The sequence below is a fragment of the Mesoplodon mirus genome (genome assembly GCF_964341445.2).
Source record: "Mesoplodon mirus genome assembly, chromosome: 3".
Taxonomy (NCBI): domain Eukaryota; kingdom Metazoa; phylum Chordata; class Mammalia; order Artiodactyla; family Ziphiidae; genus Mesoplodon; species Mesoplodon mirus.
The window spans coordinates 79,696,674-79,721,405 of NC_138978.1; the positions used below are offsets into that span (position 1 = coordinate 79,696,674).

The 24,732-nt window shown below is 39.4% G+C and overlaps 2 protein-coding genes across 4 annotated transcripts in view; one reads left to right on the forward strand and one right to left on the reverse strand.

The window, feature by feature from the left end:
- The window catches only part of ODF2L (outer dense fiber of sperm tails 2 like), a 56,215-nt gene extending 51,864 nt beyond the window's left edge, over window positions 1-4,351 (reverse strand). For all 3 annotated transcript variants that reach the window (XM_082616431.1, XM_082616432.1, XM_082616433.1), the window contains exon 1: window positions 4,083-4,351. In XM_082616431.1, coding sequence (XP_082472557.1) covers window positions 4,083-4,088 — 6 coding nt within the window. In that variant the 5' untranslated portion in view covers window positions 4,089-4,351. The remainder of the gene's footprint in view (window positions 1-4,082) is intronic.
- Window positions 4,352-10,006: 5,655 nt separating this feature from the next.
- Window positions 10,007-24,732, forward strand: part of CLCA2 (chloride channel accessory 2) — a gene marked incomplete at its 5' end in the record, with an annotated part of 90,093 nt that continues 75,367 nt past the window's right edge. The window contains 7 exons of the mRNA XM_082612153.1: window positions 10,007-10,192; window positions 11,073-11,210; window positions 14,066-14,216; window positions 16,883-16,991; window positions 17,989-18,148; window positions 20,612-20,839; window positions 24,202-24,432. Coding sequence (XP_082468279.1) covers window positions 10,007-10,192; window positions 11,073-11,210; window positions 14,066-14,216; window positions 16,883-16,991; window positions 17,989-18,148; window positions 20,612-20,839; window positions 24,202-24,432 — 1,203 coding nt within the window. The remainder of the gene's footprint in view (window positions 10,193-11,072; window positions 11,211-14,065; window positions 14,217-16,882; window positions 16,992-17,988; window positions 18,149-20,611; window positions 20,840-24,201; window positions 24,433-24,732) is intronic.

A 24,732-nucleotide genomic window follows, 5' to 3' on the forward strand; every position in this document is an offset into this window, starting at 1 on the left:
CATTAGCCAGCCTCATCAAGAAAAAAAGGGAGAAGACTCAGATCAATAGAAATAGAAATGAAAAAGGAGAAGTAACAACGGACACTGCAGAAATACAAAGGATCATGAGAGATTACTACAAGCAACAATATGCCAATAAAATGGACAACCTGTAAGAAATGGACAAATTCTTAGAAATGCACAACCTTCCTAGACTGAACAAGGAAGAAATAGAAAATATAAACAGACCAATCACAAGCACTGAGATTGAGACTGTGATTAAAAATCTTCCAGCAGGGCTTTCCTGGTGGCGCAGTGGTTGAGAGTCTGCCTGCCGATGCAGGGGACACGGGTTCGTGCCCCGGTCCGGGAAGATCCCACATGCTGCGGAGTGGCTGGGCCCATGAGCCATGGCTGCTGAGCCTGCGCGTCCGGAGCCTGTGCTCCACAGCAGAGAGGCCACAACAGTGAGAGGCCCGCGTACCACCAAAAAAACCCCCAAATCTTCCAACACACAAAAGCTCAGGACCAGATGGCTTCATGGGCGAATTCTATCAAACATTTAGAGAAGAGCTAACACCTATCCTTCTCAAACTCTTCCAAAATATAGCACAGGGAGTAACATTCCCAAACTCATTCTACGAGGCCACCATCACCCTAATACCAAAACCAGACAAAGATGTCACAAAGAAAGAAAACTACAGGCCAATATCACCGACAAACATAGACACAAAAATCCTCAACAAAATACTAGCAAACAGAATCCAACAACACATTAAAAGGATCATACACCATAATCAAGTGGGGTTTATCCCAGGAATGCAAGGATTCTTCAATATACGCAAATCAATCAATGTGATAAACCATATTAACAAACTGAAGGAAAAAAGCCATATGATCATCTCAATAGATGCAGAAAAAGCTTTCGACAAAACTCAATACCATTTATGATAAAAACTCTCCAGAAAGTGGGCATAGAGGGAACCTACCCCAACATAATAAAGGCCATATACAACAAACCCACAGCCAACATCATTCTCAATGGTGAAAAACTGATAGCATTTCCTCTAAGATCAGGAAGAAGACAAGGTTGTCCAGTCTCACCACTATTATTCAACATATTTTTGGAAGTTTTAGCCACAGCAATCAGAAAAGAAAAAGAAATAAAAGGAATTCAAATTGGAAAAGAAGAAGTATAGCTGTCCCTGTTTGCAGATGACATGATACTATACATAGAGAGTCCTAAAGATGCTACCAGAAAACTACTAGAGCTAATCAATGAATTTGGTAAAGTAGCAGGATACAAAATTAATGCACAGAAATTTCTGCATTCCTATACACTAATGATGAAAAATCTGAAAGAGAAATCAATAAAACCCTCCCATTTACCACTGCAACAAAACTAATAAAATACCTAGGAATAAACCTACCTAAGGAGACAAAAGACCTGTATGCAGAAAACTATAAGACACTGATGAAAGAAATTAAAGAGGATACAAATAGATGGAGAGATATACCATGTTCTTGGATTGGAAGAATCAACATTGTGAAAATGACTATTCTACCTAAAGCAAGCTAGATTCAGTGCAATCCCTATCAAACTACAATGGCATTTTTCACAGAACTAGAACCAAAAATTTCACCATTTGTATGGAAACACAAAAGACCCCGAATAGCCAACACAATCTTGAGAAAGAAAAACAGAGCTGAGGAATCAGGCTCCTGGACTTCAGACTATACTACAAAGCTACAGTAATCAAGACAGTATGGTACTGGCACAAAAACAGAAATATAGATCAGTGGAACAGGATAGAAAGCCCAGAGATAAACCCACGCACATATGGTCATCTTATTTTTGATAAAAGGAGGCAAGAATATACAATGTAAAAAAGACAGCTTCTTCAATAAGTGGTGTTGGGAAAACTGGACAGCTAAATGTAAAAGGATGAAATTCGAACACTCCCTAACACCATACACAAAAATAAACTCAAAATGGATTAAAGACGTAAATGTACAGCTAGACACTGTAAAATTCTTAGAAGAAAACATAGGCAGAACACTCTATGACATAAATCATAGCAAGATCCTTTTTGACCCACATCCTAGAAAAATGGAAATAAAAACAAAAATAAACAAATGGGACCTAATGTAACTTAAAAGCTTTTGCACAGCAGAGGAAACCATAAAGACGACAAAAAGACAACCCTCTGAATGGGAGAAAATATTTGCAAACAAAGGATTAATCTCCAAATTCACAAGCAGCTCATGCAGCTCAATATCAAAAAAAACAATCAACCCAATCCAAAAATGGGCAGAAGACTAAATAGACACTTCTGCAAAGAAGATATACAGATTGCCAAGAAACACATGAAAGGATGCTCAACATCTCTAATCATTAGAGAAATGCAAATCAAAACTACAGTGAGGTATCACCTCACACCAGTCAGAATGGCCATCATCAAAAAATCTACAAACAACAAATGCTGGAGAGGGTGTGGAGAGAAGGGAACCCTCTTGCACTGTTGTTGGGAATGTACATTGGTACAGCCACTATGGACAACAGTATGGAGGTTCCTTAAAAAACTAAAAATAGAATTACCATATGACCTACTAATCCCACTACTGGGCATATACCCAGAGAAAACCATAATTCAGAAAGAGACATGGGGGCTTTCCTGGTGGCACAGTGGTTGAGAATCTGCCTGCCAATGCAGGGGACATGGGTTCAAGCCCTGGTCTGGGAAGATCCCACATGCCGTGGAGCAACTAGGCCTGTGAGCCACAACTACTGAGCCTGCGTGTCTGGAGCCTGTGCTCCGCAACAAGAGAGGCCGCGATAGTGAGAGGCCCGTGAACCGTGATGAAGAGTGGCCCCCGCTTGCTGCAACTAGAGAAAGCCCTCACACAGAAACGAAGACCCAATGCAGCCAAAAATAAAAATAAATAAATAAATAACAAAAAAAAACCCCAAAAACATGTACCACAATGTTCACTGCAGCACTAGTCACAATAGCCAGCACATGGAAGCAACCTAAGTGTCCACTGACAGATGAATGGATAAAGAAGACGTAGCACATATATACAATGGAATATTACTCAGCCTAGGAAGAAAATGAAACAAAATTGAGTTATTTGTAGTGAGGTGGTAGGACCTAGAGTCTGTCATACAGAGTGAAGTAAGTCAGAAAGAGAAAAACAAATATCGTATGCTAACACATATATATGGAATCTAAAAAAAAGGTTCTGAAGAACCTAGGGGCAGGACAGGAATAAAGACACAGATGTAGAGAATGGAATTGAGAACATAGAGAGGGTGTAGGGTAAGCTTGGACGAAGTGGGAGAGTGACATTGACATATATACACTACCAAACGTAAAACACATAGCTAGTGGGAAGGAGCCGCATAACACAGGGAGATCAGCTCGGTGCTTTGTGTCCTTCTAGAGGGGTGGGATAGGGAGGGTGGGAGGGAGACGCAAGAGGGAGGAGATGTGGGGATGTATTTATATGTATAGCTGATTCACTTTGTTATACAGCAGAAACTAACACAGCATTGCAAGTCAATTATACTCCAATAAAGATGTTAAAAAAAAAAAGAAGTGTCCAAGCAGTTGCAGATGTCTAGGAGGGGGACTTGATCTTCCACAAGCCATGGAATTGACATAGATACAACCAATTACATATAGGTCTCTGAGGAGTAAGGGGACTCCAGCTGACAATAACTGAGAATTATATTGATAATAACAACTATAGCTACCATTTACAGAGCACTTATGGAGAAAGCATCAAGAACCATAGCCTTATGTTATAAACTTGGAGTATATCTTTATGTCATTTAACTACAGGTAACTACAGATCTCAGATTGTTTTCAGGTCATTGTTTCTCATTTTATCTCTTCTGTTGGCAGTTAGCATCATGCTCGTCACTTCTGGGCAATGAAGTATTCCTTAATTCCTCTCTTGATAAGCTTATTAGCTGAAGGGCTTTTATTTTACCTTCTAGCAAAAATATTCAATGGAGAGGGAAAAGGAGACTCCTAGAAAGCTGAAGGAAGGCTAAAAGAAGACAACTGAAATTGTTGTCTGGGCTCTGTCCATCTCACCTGCATTCAGCAATAACCCCCTTGCTGGCTGCTGCTTCCACCTTTGGCCTCCTCACAAAACATGTGAAAGTCAGATCACGTCACTCCTCCACATCCACCACTGATTTTCCCTTTCATGGGTAAACTCCAGGTTTCCCACGAGCTCTGGTTGACCAAATAGACTGCCAGGTATTTCTCCAAAAAAGATGGGTTGATTTGGGATCGGCAGAGAATTACAACTTGGGATCTCCAACCATGGTGAGTCACGTGCAAGTCCCCCACAGTAAGGGAAGGAGAGACTTTGTAGAGAGGAAAGGGAAGTTGGGAAAGTTAGAGTAAACCCAGAATCCATGGCTGTTCATTGGCTGAGTCCTCATAAAAAGAAGAGCAGTCTTTCCTTTTCCTGTTGGGCTCAGCTATCATCTCAGGACATGCGAGCTCCCCCTTCTGGTCTCCAAACTTTATTTAATTGAGGTTTCTCTTTCTTAAATTTTACAGTTGCAAAGCCTATGTGATCTGTGTTCTAGGCACAGCTCCCTCCAGTTCACAGCATCTCTCACTGCTCTCTCCTGTGTTCATTTCACTCCAAGCATCCTCCAGCCTCAGGACCTTCCCACTTGCCCATCTGTCGGCCTGCACTACTTCTCTCTCAAGTGGTCAAATGGTTCCTTCCCTCATTCCTGACAATATTACCTGTGAGGCTTTGCCCAGCTACCTGATACAAAATAACAAACTTCTCTCATTGCCTCTTCCCCTTTACCGGATTTCTTATTCTTCATAACACTTTCACCAGGTATTCCATTATATTTGTTTGTTGTCTCTCTCTCTCCTCTAGTGTAAACTCCCTGCAGACAGGGACTTGGTCCATTTCATTCATTTTACATCCAGCACTTAGAACAGTGCCTGACATCTAGTAGAAACACAGTTTATGTTTTCAACAGGCTTATTGAGATACATTTGATACAATCTTATTTTTGAGTGAATAAATGAATGAATGAATAAATGAGCAAGGGGAAAAAGAGAGAAATAAAAGTTAAGGAAGCAGTTCCTTGTTTAAATAAGGTACCTTCTTGGGAGTTACTGCTTGAGGCTAGATATCTATCGGAGGTCATTAAAACAATCTTATAATGACTCACACAATGACCAAAAAGAAAACAGATTGAATTTGAGGCAAGGGCTTTAATAATAGAGAGATGATTATGGCTTTTGAGAATCTAAAACCCACTTATAGGTGGTGTTGTTTTTGTTTTTAACTCTGTACTCTGTAGTTGTTTCTTTCCAAAGAATAAACAATGGTGTCACCGTAAAATCCATAATTAATGCAATATTTTTTTCTTGAGTTCTGAAGAAAACACAGGCCTTTCCCATAAGAAAATTTAAAAATATATTTAAGGACTACATAGACTGCCTTTTTCTAGTGTGAAGGCTGTAATCATGAAGTAAATCCGTGGATATTCCCCCGGAGCTCTTGATATAAAAACTGCTCCAAGCGTGGCTCAAAGGCCAGCAGCCTTCAGCATCACGTGGGAGCTTGATAAGAGTGCAGAATATGGGCCTTACCTCGACCTCTAGAGTCGGAATCTGCATTTGAACAGGTGATTCTTAGGGATATTTAAGTTTGAAAAGCACTATGCTAAGTAGTTTTTGCTGTCGTCTAGAAGGAGGTCCCTGCAGGCTAATTCTGTTTGCTGAGAGTTTTGTCTGGGAATTCAGAGCCCCATGTACCTACACCCCAAAAACAGAAGGGGGAGCCCTAATCCCCCCAATTGCCAGATCTAATTGGAGTTGCTTCCTGTTCTTTGCAGGGCTGGCGGGGTTAAATGGACTAGTAGAAGCGGCATAAGGAGAGAAGGAAAACCAAAAAACCTGCTGCCCCCTGTTTGTGGGAATGGAGGAAGCCAGGCAATCTGACAGAGCCCTGTGCCTCAGAGAGGTACTGAGGACAGAACCAGAGCAGGAAGAAAACAGAAAGGGAAACAGAGTCAAGATTTTATACTTCTACTTCTGTTTCTTGTTTTCTGAGTCTCTCTGGCTATTTTCATCTCTTTACAACATTTCCCCATACATCTCTTTACAACATTTCCATTCATTTTGGCAAATTTTGGAGGTTTCTCTGGTGCACAAAGTCATCTTTGCTATTGCCACCATGAGGGTGGGGAGAAGGCTTATTAGCAAAATCCCGGAGGTGAAAGACTGCAGAGGGAGAATTCAAGAAACTAGAAACGAAGTGTAAGCGCTCAATGCTTTGGCATGGTGGTGACTCACCAAACACAAATGACTTCCCAGACCCTATCTGCACCATCCACTTCACTCCTTTGCCTTGAAAATGAGTATAACTATAAAGAAAATGGGATAAGGGAGGTATAAAATGTGCCATCTGGGTCCTTAGCAAGCTCTATATTTTATTCAAATTCTTAGCCTACAATTTTTTTTTAACCTTCTATTTTGATTTATTTCATAAACATTGCAAAACGAAAGTGGCCCATCAGCTTTGCAGCCAAGCCACACACTGGATTATACTTTCCTCTTCTAAATGGGTTTGCTGATGTGTTGAAATAAAAGCCTGAAAGAAAATAATCCAGAACTTTCTTGGACTCCTCAAGATGTCAAATCTCCTGATTCTCTGACACCAACTGCATGTTTAACTCACTTTGATTTTGGGTCTCTACCTACAGACTCCATGAAAAAAAAAAAAAATAGAGAGGCCTTCTGGGTTCAGGTTGAACTGCAGATTCAGACAATGAACAAAGATGTGCTTTAGATTCTTCAGTTACTGAAACTGAATAACTCTTACTTTCTTGAAAGCAGATAAAAACAGACCAGATTCCTAGAATTTATATAATACTGAAATAAATGCTTGAACATTGTATTCCCATATTTCTTCACTTTACATATGTTTCATTTTTCAGATATCATAAAATCTATAGGCAGAAGCAGTGAGTTTTTTTGAGCGAAAGGATAAGATGGGTTTTTTGACAAAGTCTCACACTCTATCAGAAGTGGACACTCTGCTCAGGAATGCCTTTAAGTTATTTAGTTAAGTCAGTTTTCACCAGCTTTTTAGTTTTGTCTCCTGTAGGGTCAGCCTGATCAAAGAGAAGGCAGGAAGAAGAGATCCTCAGCTAGCCTGACCCCAGGCCTGGTTACTGAGAGCAGAAAGGGTTCTCAGGGTAGGTCAGAACAGAAGTGGTAGGAAAGGGCTTTCAGGAGTGAATATGACTCCCAAGACATAGTGAAAAAATGGGTCAGTGACCGGGAATCTGTAAAGACAGGTGGAGTCCAGCCAAGTGGCCAGACCCAGGGATTAGGTTCCAGAACCAAGGAACCAAAAAGTAGATAGACAAGAATGGATGTCATGCCTGGACTCTCAGCCCAGGGTGAGCAAAGCTCGACTGTGCCTGTTCAGGTTTTAACCCAAGTGAAGTTGGACAAGATTGTTCATTTATGGCTGTTCTTTATAAAGCTGCATGCACTCTCTACCCCACATTCTAAGGGAGCCATTGTAACTGTTGACAAGAACAAGTAGAGAGAGAGCTGGATGTCAGTCCTCAGTGGCCCCCTCAGCCAGTTAACTTATATAAGTGTGCACGGTGGCAAGAAGAAACATCCCTGATTGTGGTGAAAAGCTACTCTCCTGGTGTGGCTTATGAGTTTAATTTTTTAGTATATTGCTTAGTTGATGGGAATGTTTTTCTTAAAAGCACAAGAGATTAGCGTAAGAAAATAAACTGCCAAGGAAAGCTGAAAATAAAGTGCATTGTTCTGTCCAATGAGTCACAGTTCCAGGCAAAGCCTTTGGAGTTGCCACGCCTTGGAGCTTCCACTCTGTAGACACAGCATGAACTAGGGGAAAAAACCCAGGGCTGGGAATAAGTTGACCTCTGAGCTGTAGCATGAGCAACTCTGGCAGTCACATGGTGACCAGCGATATTCTATTCTCCAACACCCCCAGGGGAACAACCAAAACCCAAGCAACTTCCTTCAAGAGCAGAAGAGATACCTTCTAGAACTGATACTTTCAAAGTTGGGGAGATCATTTTCACACTATAATCCAGGTCTTCTTCGTAATCTGCTTTAATTGACTTCCTGATTCTGTTCATTCATTCATTCAACAAATATTTATTGAGTGTTTACTGATCTAGGTGCCGGGAGGGTAGTGATAAAAACAGACAGGGTCCTTCTCGCATAAGCCCTTCAGCGTGAAGGAGACAACCAATTACACAACATGAATGTGACATTGTAGGCATGATCATGCTTCAAAGGAGAGGTATCTGATGCACTGAAAGCATGAAAGAGGGGATTTGAACTAGGTAGGGAGCTCAGCTCAGGCTTCCAGGACAGAACAGGAATTTGAAGGAAAACAGGTTAGAAGCAGTGGGAGAAAAGGTTCCAAACAGAAGGACAGTAAGAGGAAAATTCCCTTCAATATCCCTCAACATTTCAGCTCTTAACACTTCATTTCTAGTTTCTTGAGAACATGAGAGACATGATACATTGAAAAACAATGGAACTTGGAATCAGTTGGTTTCATTCTAGCCCTATGACAATACTCACACAGCCTTGAACAAGTTACTTAGATTTTCTGAGCCTTAGTTTTGTCACCCATAAGATAGGAAGGATAAAACCCAGCACACAATAAAAGTTAGCACCTTCCCCCACTGGCTAATTTCCATAATCTTTCTGAGACTCAGTGTCTTCATTGAAAAATAGAAATAAAAAAATTATACCTGTATCTGGGAACTGACATTTAGGTGGGTTCATTTGTAAGCTCTAAAGCATTATATAATTATTGGGTAATATTATTAATCACTCATAAAATATTTGTGAGGCCCACCATATTCCAGATCCTGTGATAGTTACTGCAGAAATGTAAGTTGTTTTGTTTTTAATCTTTGGCCGCATTGGGTCTTCGTTGCTGCACACGGGCTTTCTCTAGTTGTGGCGAGCGGGGGCTACTCTTCTTTTCAGTGCACAGGCTTCTCACTGCAGTGGCTTCTCTTGTTGTGGAGCACGGACTCTAGGCATGCGGGCTTCAGTAGTTGTGGCTCACGGGCTCTGGAGTGCAGGCTCAGTAGTTGTGGCACATGGACTTAGCTGCTCCGCAGAATGTGGGTCTTCCCAGACCAGGGATCGAACATGTGTCCCTTGCACTGGCAGGCCCTGCACCACCAGGGAAGCCCGGAAGTGGAAGATTGATGGAGGCATAGCCTTGCTCTCAGGAGAGAGGTGCTGAAAGAGAAATTCATCCTTTTCCTTGATCAAGAGAGAAAAGGCAGCAAGGACAGAAGGAGAGGCCTCTGTGTCCTCTGCACAGGCATCCAAGTTCCTGGCGCTTGGCCCTCTCTGGGGGATATCTGATACCTTCCCCCCACCAGCCATCAGCTGAGAGCTCTCCCAGACTACCTGATGCAAGGCCCCAGGGACAGGGCTGCAGGATGGATTTCCAAATCTTCAAAATAAGCAGACAAAGGACTCTTACATCAAACAAAAAATGAAGAGTGCAGTAGGGAAGGAATTCCTCTGAATGATGGAGGAGGTTGTCAAGGATTTCTAGATTTCTGTGCTTCTACTGCAAGTGGATGGAAAAACCCAGATTCTCTGATTTTCAGCCCAGCCAGCCAGGCTTCCCTCTTTTAAGCTCCTTTTGTCTTATTTCCATTTGAGAAGACATAAAATGAGTAAGGGGTGGAAGATTTCTTGCCAAACCATGATTCAGGAGGAAGCTCAGCCACAGAACAGGCAAGTGTGGCATCGCCCAGAGAAAAAAGACTTGTAGGGACAGGTCTCTGAAAGATCCACCCCAGATTTTGCCAAGAAGGCACCTCCTTCATCACAAGCTCTAAGCCCTTCCAAGTTCAGGAGGAAACTACCTGCTCCGCCATTGACAACTTGGCACAATGTGCCCAGCAGGACCAGTGTGAGTAAAGCAGACAGTTTTCTGCAACATGACCCATGGGGACAGTGCAGGTCCTGTTTGCAGCCTGAAGTTTGTGACTCTCCTGGTGGTCCTAGGTCCAGAACTCCTATTCCTGGGAGCTGGAGTGCAGCTTCACGAAAATGGGTATAATGGATTACTTGTTGCAATCAATCCTCAGGTATCCGAGGATCAGAACCTCATCCCAAACATTAAGGTGAGTGGCAAGTATGGAGTCAAAACCACTAGCCTATTCAAGCAGACCTGTAGCCTTCTTTAAGGAGTTGCCTGGTTTGTATTTGAGCAGTAAGGAAAACGATGTTTCTCAAAAATAGCAACAAAAATTATAATTAACAGCCAAGCCAGTTCGTTCACCTAATTCTGTGTAGTCTCAGCTCACAGACTGTTGATTTAGCCCTCTTTTATTTGTTGTTGTTGGTTACTACTAATTTTAGCTTTTGTGTTTAACTACATGTCTGTTTTTGTGGTAGCAACTTAAAAAATAATCCATTGTGGCAACAAAGACCAGATGTTTGACTGATGAATAAGCATGATTATGCCTATTAAAATTGTGTTGTTGGATTCCATCCTGAGGATGGGAATTCTCAGACAGAAAGAGTGAGAGTTTGAATGGAGTGCCAAAGAGCAACATTCTTTCTTTTCACCTGAATGTTCTGTAAAGCAGTTGACTATTTTCACCTTGATATGGTAAGGCAGGCCCATAGCTCCATTACTTGAGTCTCCTTTTGGTATTGCTTTAATGAAATTAGCATTGTCGTAAGGTGTGGTCTTGGAAAGGCATGACGTGAAAAGGATTTGTTCGGTAAAAGCTTAAAAATGTTTCACAAAATTTGGAAAATTATATAGGCAAACCCTGACACACAATTATTGTCCTAAAATCTCTTCCAGATAACCATTTGAAGTTTATTTATTGTGCTCCTAGGTTTTCCCAAAAATCTAATACTGTCTCTAAAAGAAATGGGCTCCTTCAAAATACCTTCATTATTTTTATTACTGCTTATTCAAGTATAACCAGAAAACCAAAACATTAAGAATTTACAAGTGATAAAATAAGCTTTTCTTTTATTTGGTTACAGGAAATGATAACTGAAGCTTCTTATTACTTATTCAATGCTACCAAGAGAAGAGTGTTTTTCAGAAATATAAAGATTTTAATACCTGCCACATGGAAAGCTAATAATTACAGCAAAGTAAAACAAGAATCATATGAAAAGGTAATTCAAGATTTCATTAAATGTGCTTAACTCAAGAAAAAAATATAATGTGTTCAAACTTTAAAAGTGAGAACTTAGACAAAAACAAATTAATATTAATACTCAAACAATATTATTGAAAAGAGTGTTTGCGCAAAATGTATGGAAATGTAATAAATGAGTGAAAATTATGGAGTAAAAATTAAGCAAAATGCCATTGCCCAAGCGGCCCCTCAGAAGATCTCTTTACTATGTAACTTACAGAGTCCTTTCTGAAATTTTTGGTTAAGGACCAAGAACTAGTTTTATTCTACTGAGTATGAGCTGTAAAGGGAATAATTTCAATTATGACTATCCTCATTTTCCACCCTGTCAGAGACAGTAAACATACATGTACAGACAGAAACCTAAGCCACCCATGCATGTAAAAATATGACTTTCTTGTCCTGCAAGAGTGCAAATTAGCAGAATTTCACATTAGCCCAAGTCCAGGACACTGTTTTTGAGGAGTATGTTGATAAGAAGCAAGGCAGAAAGCAGGGAAGAGAGGCATGGCTACCTTTTTTTTTCCAACCAAAAAAAGAACCTTCAAAGGACTCTCATAAGCTGTAGATTATAATTAAGCATCCATGATAATGTCTGGCACATACTGGTATGCATGTTATAAATAAATGTTAAATAAATTTGGCAAATGACTGTTTGAAATTACTGTGAGCAAGAGTCCTAGCAGCTACCAGAAAGGGCAGGAGCAGAGGCATTGAGAATATAGCTCAGGGCTTCAGCAATGGAGAGGGTTCAAGATCTGTAATTACAGCTCGAATAGAAGGGCTGGGACTGTGGTAGTTTCCCCTTTTCCTTATTAGTGTCACTTGGTATGAATTTTCCTAAGATTGTTTTAATTCTTAGATCTCCTTTGAAGTTATTGAATGATATAACAATCTCAAAGGCACCCCAGTGTCCTGAAGAAGTTAAAGGGGTCCTTAAAACTATCTGATTTATGACCAGGTGAAAGCATTTGATGCTTGGGTATGGAGATAGAGTGATAGACGAACTGGGATAAACTGGGAACAGAGCTATTGTTTATTAAACTTCAACTAAATGCTAGGCATTCTGCATATATTGTTTAATTCTCAGACACCTAAAATTAGTTGCTATTATCGCAAATTAGGAAACTGAGGCTCAAATATGGTAAGGATTTTATCCGAAGTCAAACAGTGGGTAAATTAAAGAGCAATTTGAATTCATGCCTGTTTGATTCCAAAACCTATGCTCTTTGCTCTAAGCTATACTGTCTCTAGTCACCTTACATAGTTGACATTAATCAATCTGGCCTTTAGTGGGACAAAAAGTCTTGGAGATAACGAACAACAAAACCAGGTGCTACTCCTCATCCTAGTGGAGAAGAGAGAAATAAATAACTAAAGCAAAAATGACTGAACAGAAAGATTAAAGGAAAGAGTCACTGAAGGCTGTTCATGTATCTGCTAGATACCAACTCTTTTAACCTCATAATGTCAATCAAGCAAACACTTAGCAAATGATCATTACATACAGGAACCATGCTAGGCATGGCAGAGGACACAAGGAAAAGCAAGATAGTTCCTCTCCTTGTGACTCTACAGTCTAATGTAAGTGGGATGCAGGGGAGGGGGGAGGGGGAGGAAAAAAGTACATAAGAGCTGTATTACTATGGTCTGTAAGGTAGTATATAGCTCCAAACAGCCTGAGTATTCTATCACATGCAGTGTACTCTTTCCTTTTTGTTTCAGGACAATTTTCCAGACATAGAAATGAGGTTTTGTCCAAGTGAAGACTATTCAAGGGCATGATGTCTGTAGCCCTTTTCACAGGTGTTGCCTTGCAAAGCCCTTGGCTTGAATTCTTATCTTTCTAAAAAATAATGCTAATTATTATAAAAATAATTCATGCTTGTTGCAAAAAGACAATGTAGAAATAAGGACAATAAAAAGAAAATATTACCTTCCACTATTCCTCAGCGGTGTGTGCACCCCACCCCACGCACACACCAGTACACATGTAGTACAGATAGTGATCGTTATATAAATATGTATAAGATCATATTAGATCTATTGTTCCATAATCAACTTAAAAAAAAGTTAACAACATACTTAACTTCTAAGGGCAAGTCTTGAGACAACATATTATCTTTCTTCCTCAAAATAAAAGGAACAATGTTGTATATAAAACTGTGTTCTCTAGATGGTTATTTAAATAGATATTTACTTTAGCTTCTGACTTAAAATATTGTGTTTTATAAATAGTAATTGAAATGGTAAGGGTACAGTATGAAATATAACTTCAATAGAATAATTGTTTTGCTGATCTGATTGGTTACGGGAATAAAAGGACAAGGCTTAAAAGAAACATATCTTATTGTCTTGCACTGATGAAAGAACCCACAGAAAGTTGTTCACAAAAGGCTATAACATTTTACAGTACAGCTCTGAATGATGTGTAAATGCTCTTAAAATTTCTTCAGACTTTTTAATTACGTTTTATCGTGATTTATAATGTCAGAATTTTACAGTGTTGACTTTTGAGAAAATCTTAACCTGGAAAATGGGAAGGTCAAATGAAAGTAATGAAGCTCCATGGAAATTTGATAAACTTTTAAAATATATACACTTTTGAAAGTGACAGATAGTTTTGTTGATATTTAGTTGTGAATGCATTTTAAACTCCATCTAAAGGCATTTATTTTTTTAATCTGTTTTAAAATTGGGATACAATCCATACAGAAAAATGGACACATATCTTAAATGTACACTTCAAAGTGTTTTAACAAATGTAGATATTTATGTCACCAACATTACAGTCGAGATGTAGAGTATTACAAGGCATTTCTTTTAATTTAGGCAAATGTCATAGTGACTGACTGGTATGGGGCACATGGAGATGATCCATATACCTTGCAATACAGAGGGTGTGGAAAAGAGGGAAAATACATTCATTTCACACCTGACTTTCTACTAAATGATGACTTAACAGCTGGCTATGGATCACGAGGTAAGTTTGACCAATCAAGAAATAGACAATGGACAGCACTATTTACAGTATTCTGTGCTTAATGCTAAAAGGGACTCAGAGAACCTGAAACCTGCCAAGGACTTACCATTGGGATGAGGAGATAGGCCACGTGCCCATGAAAAGATGAGGGACAAAGTGAGTCAGAAAGGGTTAAGCACCAGATTAGTGGCCTAGACAGGGCATGCTATAAGAATTCAGTGAAGAGGGAGAGCATTTTGAGCTAAAGGTGGTCAGAAAAGTCCTCACAAAGAAGAGGATCTTAAGGTTGAATATAATTTTGATAAATGGAAAGAAGGGAGAGAAGAGTGGGAAAAGTATGAATAAAACCATGGCAGCAGAAGAATCCAGGGCATATTTGAGAGATGGGCACAGTAGACCCCACTGATGGTGAAGAAAGACTGTGGGAAGTGAATAGTGGGAGAAAATGCTGAAATGCACATGGGGTAGGTGATGGAGAGCCTCAAATGCCCAAATTAGCAAGTCACAACTTAAGGTTTATAAACATAGGAGTGAAACCATCCAAGCAGGGTTTTCAGAAGCTGAATCTGGCTGTGAGGATAATCTGACTCCCTCAGATCAATGAGGGAGAAACTGGATATCAGGAGAATAACTAGAAATCCAGGTATGAGGCAATGAGACTTGAGTAAGATTGAAGGCAGTGAGATGGGAAGGACAAGAAAGAGAGTAACAAGAACAAGAGAATTTTCTATGTGCCAAGTGCTGTGCTATTTGCTTTTCAACTTAATCCTAACAACTCTAAGTAATGAGAGATATTCCAGAGGGGGAAAAGTTTGAAACAGAGGTCAGAACTGCTTCAGAGTGAAGCTCAAGGAGTGTGTGTGTGTGTGTGTGTGGGAAGCATTAAGGAACACACCAGGTTTGGGGCAGAAATAGAAGGGACCAGTTTAAAGGGAAAATCCACAAGTCTGGATTTAGGCAAGTGATTGTGAACAAAGTGGACTATGCTGGTGGAAAGACCCAGCCTGTGGTGGAAGAAGGGTGACTAGAGTTTGACAGTGAAGCCAGCATCATAGGTTTGGAGATTGGCATTTAGTGGATGAGATCTGAGAAACAAACTGTGGTGAGAAAAAATGAGTAGGTCAAGGGCTAACTATCCAATTCTTAATATTTTTTTTGATTTTAATGTACAGCAGTGCCTTTCAAATGATGTTTTCACTTTTACCCCCATTTAAATCTAAATAGATTTTATTATCCTCTGAATAACTAGCAGGAAGTGGAGCCACACACTCTATAAAACACACTTCATAAAACACTTTATAAAACTTTATAAAAATGGCTTTTTTTCCTGGTAACTCTGAGGTGCTGATAATCTCTGCACAAATATATCACTTCACCAGCACTTCTAAATTCCATGAGCAGGCAGAAACTTTTCCTTAGCACTTTCGGCTTAGACTGTTCCCCTCCTTCCTATGTTCCAAGGTCCAAAAATTGCATAATATGCCATAGCTTGAGTCAACTCAGCAAACATTTCCTGGGGTCCCAGATCTTAAAAGAATTCAGAAAGAAAAGTGTACTTGGGGAGGGGAATTAATCTGGAAAATTTCTATTGGGGAGAAGTCAGTTTTTAGCTGAACATTGAAGAAAATACAAGATTTAGAGAGGCAGAGATAAACTTGTAAAGAATTTGGTGCTGACAATGAGGATTTTCATGAGCTAAGAGTTGAAGATTAACATGGAGAATCAGGAATAAAATGAAAGAGAAAGGAGCACCCAAGCTGATGAGGAGGTTCTATGATCCTTTTTGCTCCTTCTTCCCTCCCTGGCCCCAGGGTTTCAATCATTGCTGTAGACAGGAGAATTATCTACAGGAAAAAAAGTGGCAGGCATGCCTGGATAACACAAACTGAAGAATAGGAAAGCTTTATTTGCTGGTTTGGTGTCTTAGTCCATTTGGGTTACTATAACAAAATATCATAGACTGGGAGGCTTATGCACAACAGAACTTTCTCACAGTTCTGGGAACTGGAAGTCCAAGGTCAAGGCACCAACCGAATTGGTGTCTGTGAAGGCCCACTTCCTGGTTCATAGACAGCCATCTTCTCACTGTGTCCTCACATGACAGAAAGAAGGAAACTCTCTGGGGTCTTTTTATAAGGGCACTCATCCCATTTATGAAGGCTCCATCCTCATGATCTAATAATCACTCCCAAAGGCCTCATCTCCTAACACCTTCACATTGTGGGTCAGGATTTCAACATATGAATTTTGGGGGGACATACACATTCAGTCCATTGAATTGAACATTCAGTCCATATGCTTCTTTTCCTTTCCCAGAATCCTGAACTTATGGACATGTATAAAGCTAAATAGAAACCCTTAGGCAGCTTCCTTAGGGAAATGAGAGAATGTGAGACTCCTCACTAATTTCAAAAAGATATGCAACAGGTAAATCACTGGTCTGCACTTCCAGGACTAAACATATTTTCACACTGCCTCTTTTATGATGGTGGGGGTAAAGCAGAAGGAGATGGGAACGGGGTGGGGAAGAGGAAAGTGGAAGGAAGAATTGCACGTCAACCCTTCGGAATGAGTATATATAGTCAGGTGATGTTACGTATTCACTGATTAGCAAGGTCTATTGCTGAAAGTTTAGGAACTCAAAACAAAAACTCTCTCTTCCACAGGCAGAGTGTTTGTTCATGAATGGGCTCATCTCCGTTGGGGTGTGTTTGATGAATATAATAATGAGAAACCTTTCTACATAAATGGGCAAAATCAAATTAAAGTAACAAGGTTAGTGGTTTTTTTGCAAGTTTAAAATTCACTGTTTATTTTTTTTTACTCTAAAATAGAGTTTATAATGGCCGCAAAACTTAACTGACAGTTTTCAGTTTAAAATTTTTATTGGATTTTTTAAAAAGTTGGTAAATATTTATGTGGTCAAATGCCAAAACAATATAAAATGTTATACTCTTATATAGCATACTCCCACCACTCTCTTCACCCTGTTCCCTTTCATCCCCTCTAGATCACCATTTTTATTAGTTTCTCATTTATTTTTTCTGTGTTTCTTCAGGAAAATCCCAATAAATATGAATATACATTTTTCCTCACTCTTTTTTCTTTTAATTGCATAGTGTTCCATTGTATGGATATACCATAATTTTTAAACCAGTCCCTTATTGTTGAACAAATGAGTTGTTCACCATATTTTGTTATTACTACAAGTCATAATGCTATAAATAAGTTATTTCCATTATATGCAGGCAGATCTGTATATCTATTGAATAGCTTCCAAGAATTACCAGGTCATAGGGTAATTTTAGCTGTAATTTTGGTAGCTATTGACTGATTCTTCTCCCAAAATTTAGATGGTTTTTTATCCCATTGACAGCATTTGAGGCTGCTTATATAGGAAGGAATCCTTTTAAATATCATCATTAGATGTTCGTTCTCTTTTTCCTCTGATATCCAATGGCAATGAACTCAAAGGAGCCCTAGTTCAGGATACCACCACTCATGACCTTCCTCGGGCCTCCAAAAGTCGGTGACTTTTGCTTTGACCCTGTTCAGCTGGTAAAGCCCTTGGCAATACAGAGCCTCTCATCAAAATCAAATGCTTTAAAATCAAGTGGAGTGCATTTGTAAATTAATGACCTTTCTTAATAGTTTTTCAAATGTCTTCTGTGTATCTAGCAATCTACGATCCTAGAAACAAATTATTTTATGAGCCAATAAGAAAGAAACATAAGCATTTCTAAAACAGACCCAATGTCTCTTCCTATTTTAGGTGTTCATCTGACATCACAGGCATTTTCTTGTGTGAAAGAGGCCCTTGCCCCCAAGGAAACTGTATTATTAGCAAGATTTTCAAAGAAGGATGCATGTTTATATACAATAGCACCCAAAATGCAACTGCATCGATAATGTTCATGCAAAGTTTACCTTCTGTAAGTATGGCCTTAGAATAACAAACTCTTACAAGATTCTATCTTTTCCCAAGATAGACTGGTATGTTTTAAGTATTTAAACAAAAAGACAATTAAGATTCACTACATTTGGGACTTCCCTGGTGGTCCAGTGGTAAAGAATCCATCTTCCAATGCAGGAGAGGAGGGTTCAATCCCTGGTCGGGGAACTAAGATCCCACATGCCGAGGGGCAACTAAGCCCGTGCACCACAACTACTGAAGCCCACGCTCCTAGAGCCCGTGCTCTGCAACAAGAGAGGCCACCACAATGAGAAGCCTGCATGCCACAATTACTGAGCCCACGTGCCTCAACTAGAGAGCCCGTGTGCTGCAAACTACAGAGCTCATGTGCTCTGGAGCCCACGGACCATAACTAGAGAGAGAAAACCTGCATGCCACAACTAGAGAAAGAGAAGCCTGTGCGCCGCAATGAAAGATCCCGCATGCCACAACTAAGATCCGATGTGGTAAAAAAAAAAAAAAAAAAAAAGAAGAAAAGAAAAAAGATTCACTACGTTTTGGAGCCTGGGGAACCTTACAGTTCATCTAGTTTTTACTTTACAGATTAAAAAAAACTCAGCGCCCCCCCTCAACAGTCCAAGCTGATCAGTAAAAATTGTTTCCTTTAGAAAAGTGATTATTTGCTCTCCAGGGAAGGTGATTTAACAAGGGGAAACCTGGAGTCTTCAAAATAAATTGCTTGTATGGTGGTGCTCCTATATCCTTTCACAGGAAAGTGTACCGGGTTAATGACAGGGATGTAACGTATGATTATATTTCTTCATTTAAGGTAGCAAACCACTCTTATTTTAATGGAATTCTCTAATTCTCTTTCCCTTGTTTTGCATATTCTAGAACTTAAAAAGAAAAGACAGGTGTTACCAAGGGAAGTCAACTAACCCTTAGCTTTGCAGGCTCAGAAACTCAATCTTGTCAGTATTCCATGTTAACTGACAAGAGACTTGTGTAGGAATCCAGAACACATTTTTAAAATTATTTAAAAAGAGTACTCTGTCATGGAGATCTGACACTCGCATTCTCTAGCCAGTTCATTTTCTCTCTGACAGAAGCAACACGGAACAGCCAAATTCTACCCAGAGGCTTATTTTGAGAATGTGGAGTCAGAAAGGAGGGAGTTAGGAGATGCAGAGATTTAGTCACATCAGCCTTCATAACCTGATACATTTTTCCAGCTTCATCACATCTGTGGGTCACGTCCTCTCCATTGAGCTGGGAACACTGTGGGCAGTGTCTCTGTGAAGTTTTCTGTTTCTATGACTAACCCAATGTTCCTTGGATTGACACATTCTTTTTTTAGATAGATTTTTTCTTCAGTCTGGTTTTAGTCAAGGCTAAGAGTCATTCTGTAACTTTAAGGTGCTTTTTCATATTTCTTGTCCAATTCATTATGGTTTTAATTTAATTTACAGCTTTAATATCTGAAGCCAAGCTAATTCCATGTTATTTCATCCACATTGTTTGTGGCTAGGTACTATCTTTGTGGTCATTTGAAACACCTACTCATTAATATCCAGTCAGAAAACTTTTACCATCTCCTAACCATAGTCATGAAATATAAAGAAAAGAGTTAAAAACAAACATACAAACAACAACAACAAAACAGGTTCTATCATATCTCCCCATCCTACTAAGAAACTCATGTTCTTATGCAATTATTAACTTTTTGAAGCTTCAGCTTCCTTTTCTAAGAAATTAGAGTTGGGGCTAGAGAATCTGTAAGATTTCTTTTACCTCTAAGCTTCCATAGCTCTGTTAGCAGGAAGCATCTACTGTTCATAGGAATATAGCCACTGGGAAGTAGATAACACATTACTTGGCAATGCAAATCATGCCTTTAAAAGAGGTGCTGCCTAGGTTTTATTGTATGAATTATGGCTATATCTCCAAATGGGGAGAAAGATCAGGAAATAGATTTAAGTTGGTTTTCTCCTTATCCTAGTCTTACAGGGGTCAATATTTGAACTAGCTCAATATAGGTTTATTGATCAATAGATAAAGGTGCAGTGGTTATTAAATATGATTCTAAGGAATAGGCTGATCAAGATAACATCTCCTGGGGTGTTTTCTTTAACACATTATCATGCTAAGGAAGATGAGAGTTTGTTTTATTTTTTTAAAGCCTAAGATATTTATACACGGTCTACTCTCTGTTAGCTAAGTGCAAAAAAACTTTAATAGAGGTTGACCTCAGTACCACATGGGTGCCAGAGTTTCAAGCAAAGGGTGCCAAGGTTTATCTGTAAATTCAATGGCATTCTTGAAGTAAAGAAGGACATAGCTGTAGCACTTCTGATTTCTCATGTTTCAGCTCACCTTTCCTCTTACCTTTAGTTGTTTGAGAATGAGAAGTATGTCTAGTATGAGAGGAGTACTTTTATTTTCTGATTATTTTCTGAGTACTTTTATTTTATTCTTTTTCGAGGTGGTTGAATTCTGTAATGCAAGTACCCACACCCAAGAGGCTCCAAACCTGCAGAACCAAATGTGCAGCCTCAGAAGTACGTGGGATGTAATCACAGACTCTGACGACTTTAATAACAGTTTTCCCATGAAAGGGACTGAGCTTCCGCCTCCTCCCACATTCTCTCTCCTACAGGCTGGTGACAAAGTGGTCTGTTTAGTGCTGGATGTGTCCAGCAAGATGGCAAAGGTAACATTTGAACCAAAATAGTTGTAAACCATCACTTTTTTCTATCAGTTTTTAATTCTTTTTCTTTTCAGAGGGTAAGGGAAGGGAAGGGTGAGGCCAAACGTTTGGAATAGTCATGGGCATTATCTCTTCTTGGGTATGAGAGAAACAAATTCAGAATATGGCCCAGATATTGAGATAATGCAGATAAATGAAATCCCCAGGTAATTCCCAGCCTTCACTATTGCTACTAATTGCAACCTTTTCCAACCAAAACCCTTTCCAAAACTCTGACATGTAGAGGAAGGCTCCTTTCTGACCACAACCATGGCCGAGGCAATAGATTGAGTTTGCAGTGAGTGTGCATATCCATTATGTGTGTATTTTCTATGTCATTGTGTACAGAGAAACATATCTCACTCATCTGGCAATCTGGCAGCCTTCTAGAAACCCATTCTCCAAAGCTCCAGAATTCTTAGACAGTAATTAGAGGTTTAGTCTCTGGAATCAAGCAGATGTGCTTTAAGTCCTGCCTCCTTCATTTACTGTCTGTGTAATCAAGAGCAAATAACCTCTCTGAGTTTTTTCATCTGTAAAACAGAGATAACTATACCTATTTCATTGTTGTGACAGAGCCAGTTCATACTGGCTCACAGGAGTCAATTGTTAAATTTTCAGGAAATTTGCAGGCCAGTTGTAAATATAGCCATTATTAAAAAATAAACTATGTAGAGTTATAATTAAATAAAATATATTGAAATAAGCATAATAAATGCTCAAAACTCATTACTTCCTAATTATTTTTCTACTATTCTTACTATTATCTATGCCCAGAGTCAGTAACTACCTGCTTTTGTATAGCCTGAAAATTAAGAATGGGTTTAGAAAAAAATCAAGAGAATAATAAAATTTCAGGACACATGAAAATTATATGAAATTAAAATTTTAGCATCCATAAGTAAAATTTTATTGGGAGAGAGCAATGCTCATTTATTTACATATTATCTATGGCTGCTTCAGTACTTAAATAGCAGAGTTGAGTAGTTGTAAAAGACAATATATGTCCCACCAAGCCTAAAATATTTACTATCGGATCCTTTATAGAAAATGTCTGCTGATCCCCGATCTGGGCTCCTGAGGTTATTTCTGGTCTATCATCTCTATGACTCTGCTCCTACATATCTCTTCCCAACTTTGCACTCAGCGATGTCAGGTTGACAGCTTAAATCAGCCACAGTGAGAATATTTACCCCATAGAAATTGCAACAAATCCAGGGTTCTCCCTCTCTCTCTTTTTACCAGAAAGCCAGTTTTTAAACTTTTACCAGCACACCACTAACTACTTCATGGTGTTGTTGAAAGGGAAAATGGGATACTGAATATGAAGTTTTTGGTTTATAAGTGGCAACTGTTATTTTATTATAGTACTTGTCCTAGGGGAGAGTTTATCCTCTTGTATTCTCTGGATCAGTAGTCCTGGAAAATTTGCCTTTTTTGGCTTGTCTCTAAAATATGAGGAATACCACTAACACATTCAGCATCTAGATAATTTTGTAATCTTGCCTCCCTGCAGTTGACTAGGGTATGATCTTCAAATATGATCTCAGAGTAATTTATATTGACTACCTGCCTCTGTTGAGCAAGAACAGATGGAGTGAAAGGGAAAGACAGTTGTACTTGAAAGAAGACCTGAGAGAAGTAGAAGAGAAATAAGCCTAAAGTAGCAAGCTCATGGCAAAGAAAACTTCTCTCCCTTTTCCTGCCAATAGTGTCACTGAACCATCATGACCATCCATTCATTTATCAGGTGCCTATACTGTGCTGGCTTGGGGGATACAGAGATGACAGAATAGAGTCTGCTTTGAAATGCTCACAATCTCATGAGGGAGACAACACAGACATGTGAATAAACACAATACAATGTGACAAGGCTCCACAGAGGTGTGAATTGCTGTGGAGGCATTGGCAGCATCTGGGTTATAGGAGAGTGGTTGAGGAAGACTTCACTGAGAGGATGAACTTGGAGTTGAGTCTTGAAGCATAAGTAGATATTTGCCAGTTGGGTGAGGTGAGGCAAGGCATTCCAGTGAAGAGAGTGTATGCAGGTGGCTGAGAGGCAAAATTAGTAGAATTTTTTCAGGGGAAGTACATCAATTGGTATGGATATAACTAACAATGGCTTGGGCTAGAAAAATGACAGATAAGATGAAAATGAGTGATGAAAGGAATGATGGTATGAATTTGAGAGAAATTTAAGATGTATTGATATGACCTGTTCAAGGATATGGAGGCTGGTAACACAGGAGTAATAAAAGAGAGTTCCACGTTTCTGGCTTCACTAGTTAGGAGTAGAGGTCATGACCATGATATTAGCAATACTTAGTATTTACTAAGTACTTACTATGTACCCATTTTGCAGATGAGAAAACTGAAGCTAAAAGAGATAAGTAATTTCTCTATGGTCACATTACTAGTAAAAGTTGAAGGCAGGATTCAAAGTCCTTGTTTTATCCACTCTACCAATTTACCTCTCAATATTGTAAGAGAAACAATATTTGGGAAGGGGGGCAATGAATTCAAAGTGTATAGAGTTTGAGATACCTGTGAGAGGTTAAATTGGTGGTATTTCCTGAGCAGTGTGAAATGCAGGTCCAGATGTTAAGGGAGATGTCTAGGTTGGAGATAGAGACCACAATCATCACTGAACAGGTGGTCATTGAAGCTCAGCTTGCTGCTCCCACAGCCTTCAAAACAAGTGGCCCTAATGAATTCATCACTAGTATCACCTGCCCAAACGTGGTCACTAACATTACTTTATACTTATGCAAGGTGTAACTATTGTCATATACATATCTCAGTTGATCCTCATGGTAATTCTATTTTAGCAAGTAAGAAAGATTATTATTACCCTCACTTTACAGATGGAATGCCCAGCCTAAGATAAACATGATAACAGAGAGTAGTGCCAGGATAGATGCCTGACTGCTGTTCCTCTCTACCATAAGATCTTTGCAATGTTTCTCTTACCCAGGATGAATTTTAAAAGAAGCAATTACAAACCAAGTCTCTATTGTTTCTACAGATCTTTGAATCAGGTAGGAGAGAAATGGTGGATGTATGTGTTCTTATGGAATGGTAAATCATGAACAGCTTCTTAGGGGCAGAGTTCCAAACCAATACCCCCCACCCCGAAAAGCATTCATTTTTGAGCCTGCATTTAATCAAACAATATTCTAGCATAGTGTCAATCTTTACAACTCAAAAAATCACAGTCTGACATCTCTAAAGAATTAACAGAGATATTTGCTAATTGAGTTACTTAGTTATACTCTTGTCTACCAACCAAATGTTGTTACCTTTCTTTTTTTCTTTCTGCAACATAGGCTGACAGACTCCTTCAACTGCAACAAGCAGCAGAATTTTACTTGATGCAGATTGTTGAAATTCATACCTTTGTGGGCATTGCTAGTTTTAATAGCAAAGGGACAATCAGAGCCCAGCTGCACCAAATTAACAATGATGATGACCGAAAGCTGCTGGTTTCCTATCTGCCTGCCACTGTGTCAGCTGAAGCAGAAACCAGCATCTGCTCAGGGCTGAGGAAGGGATTTGAGGTACAGTAGAGCACCCCAAGCCTCACCATCACTTTCCTTTCCCATCACTTTCCTTTCCCTCACTTTGTATCTGAGGTTGCTTCTGAATTGGGGCAATCTGTTACAATATGGTCATGAGTCTCAAGTATAGGAAAGTAATGATGGATTATCTTTAAGGTCAGGGACCACGACTTTCTCACCACTGAATCCCCTGTGCCTAGTAAAGGGCATGTAATAGTTGCTTAAGAAAAATTTCTTGAAGGAATGAGTAAATAAGTGAATACAATGATCAAGGCTGGGGGACTTCAGCATCATCAGAAA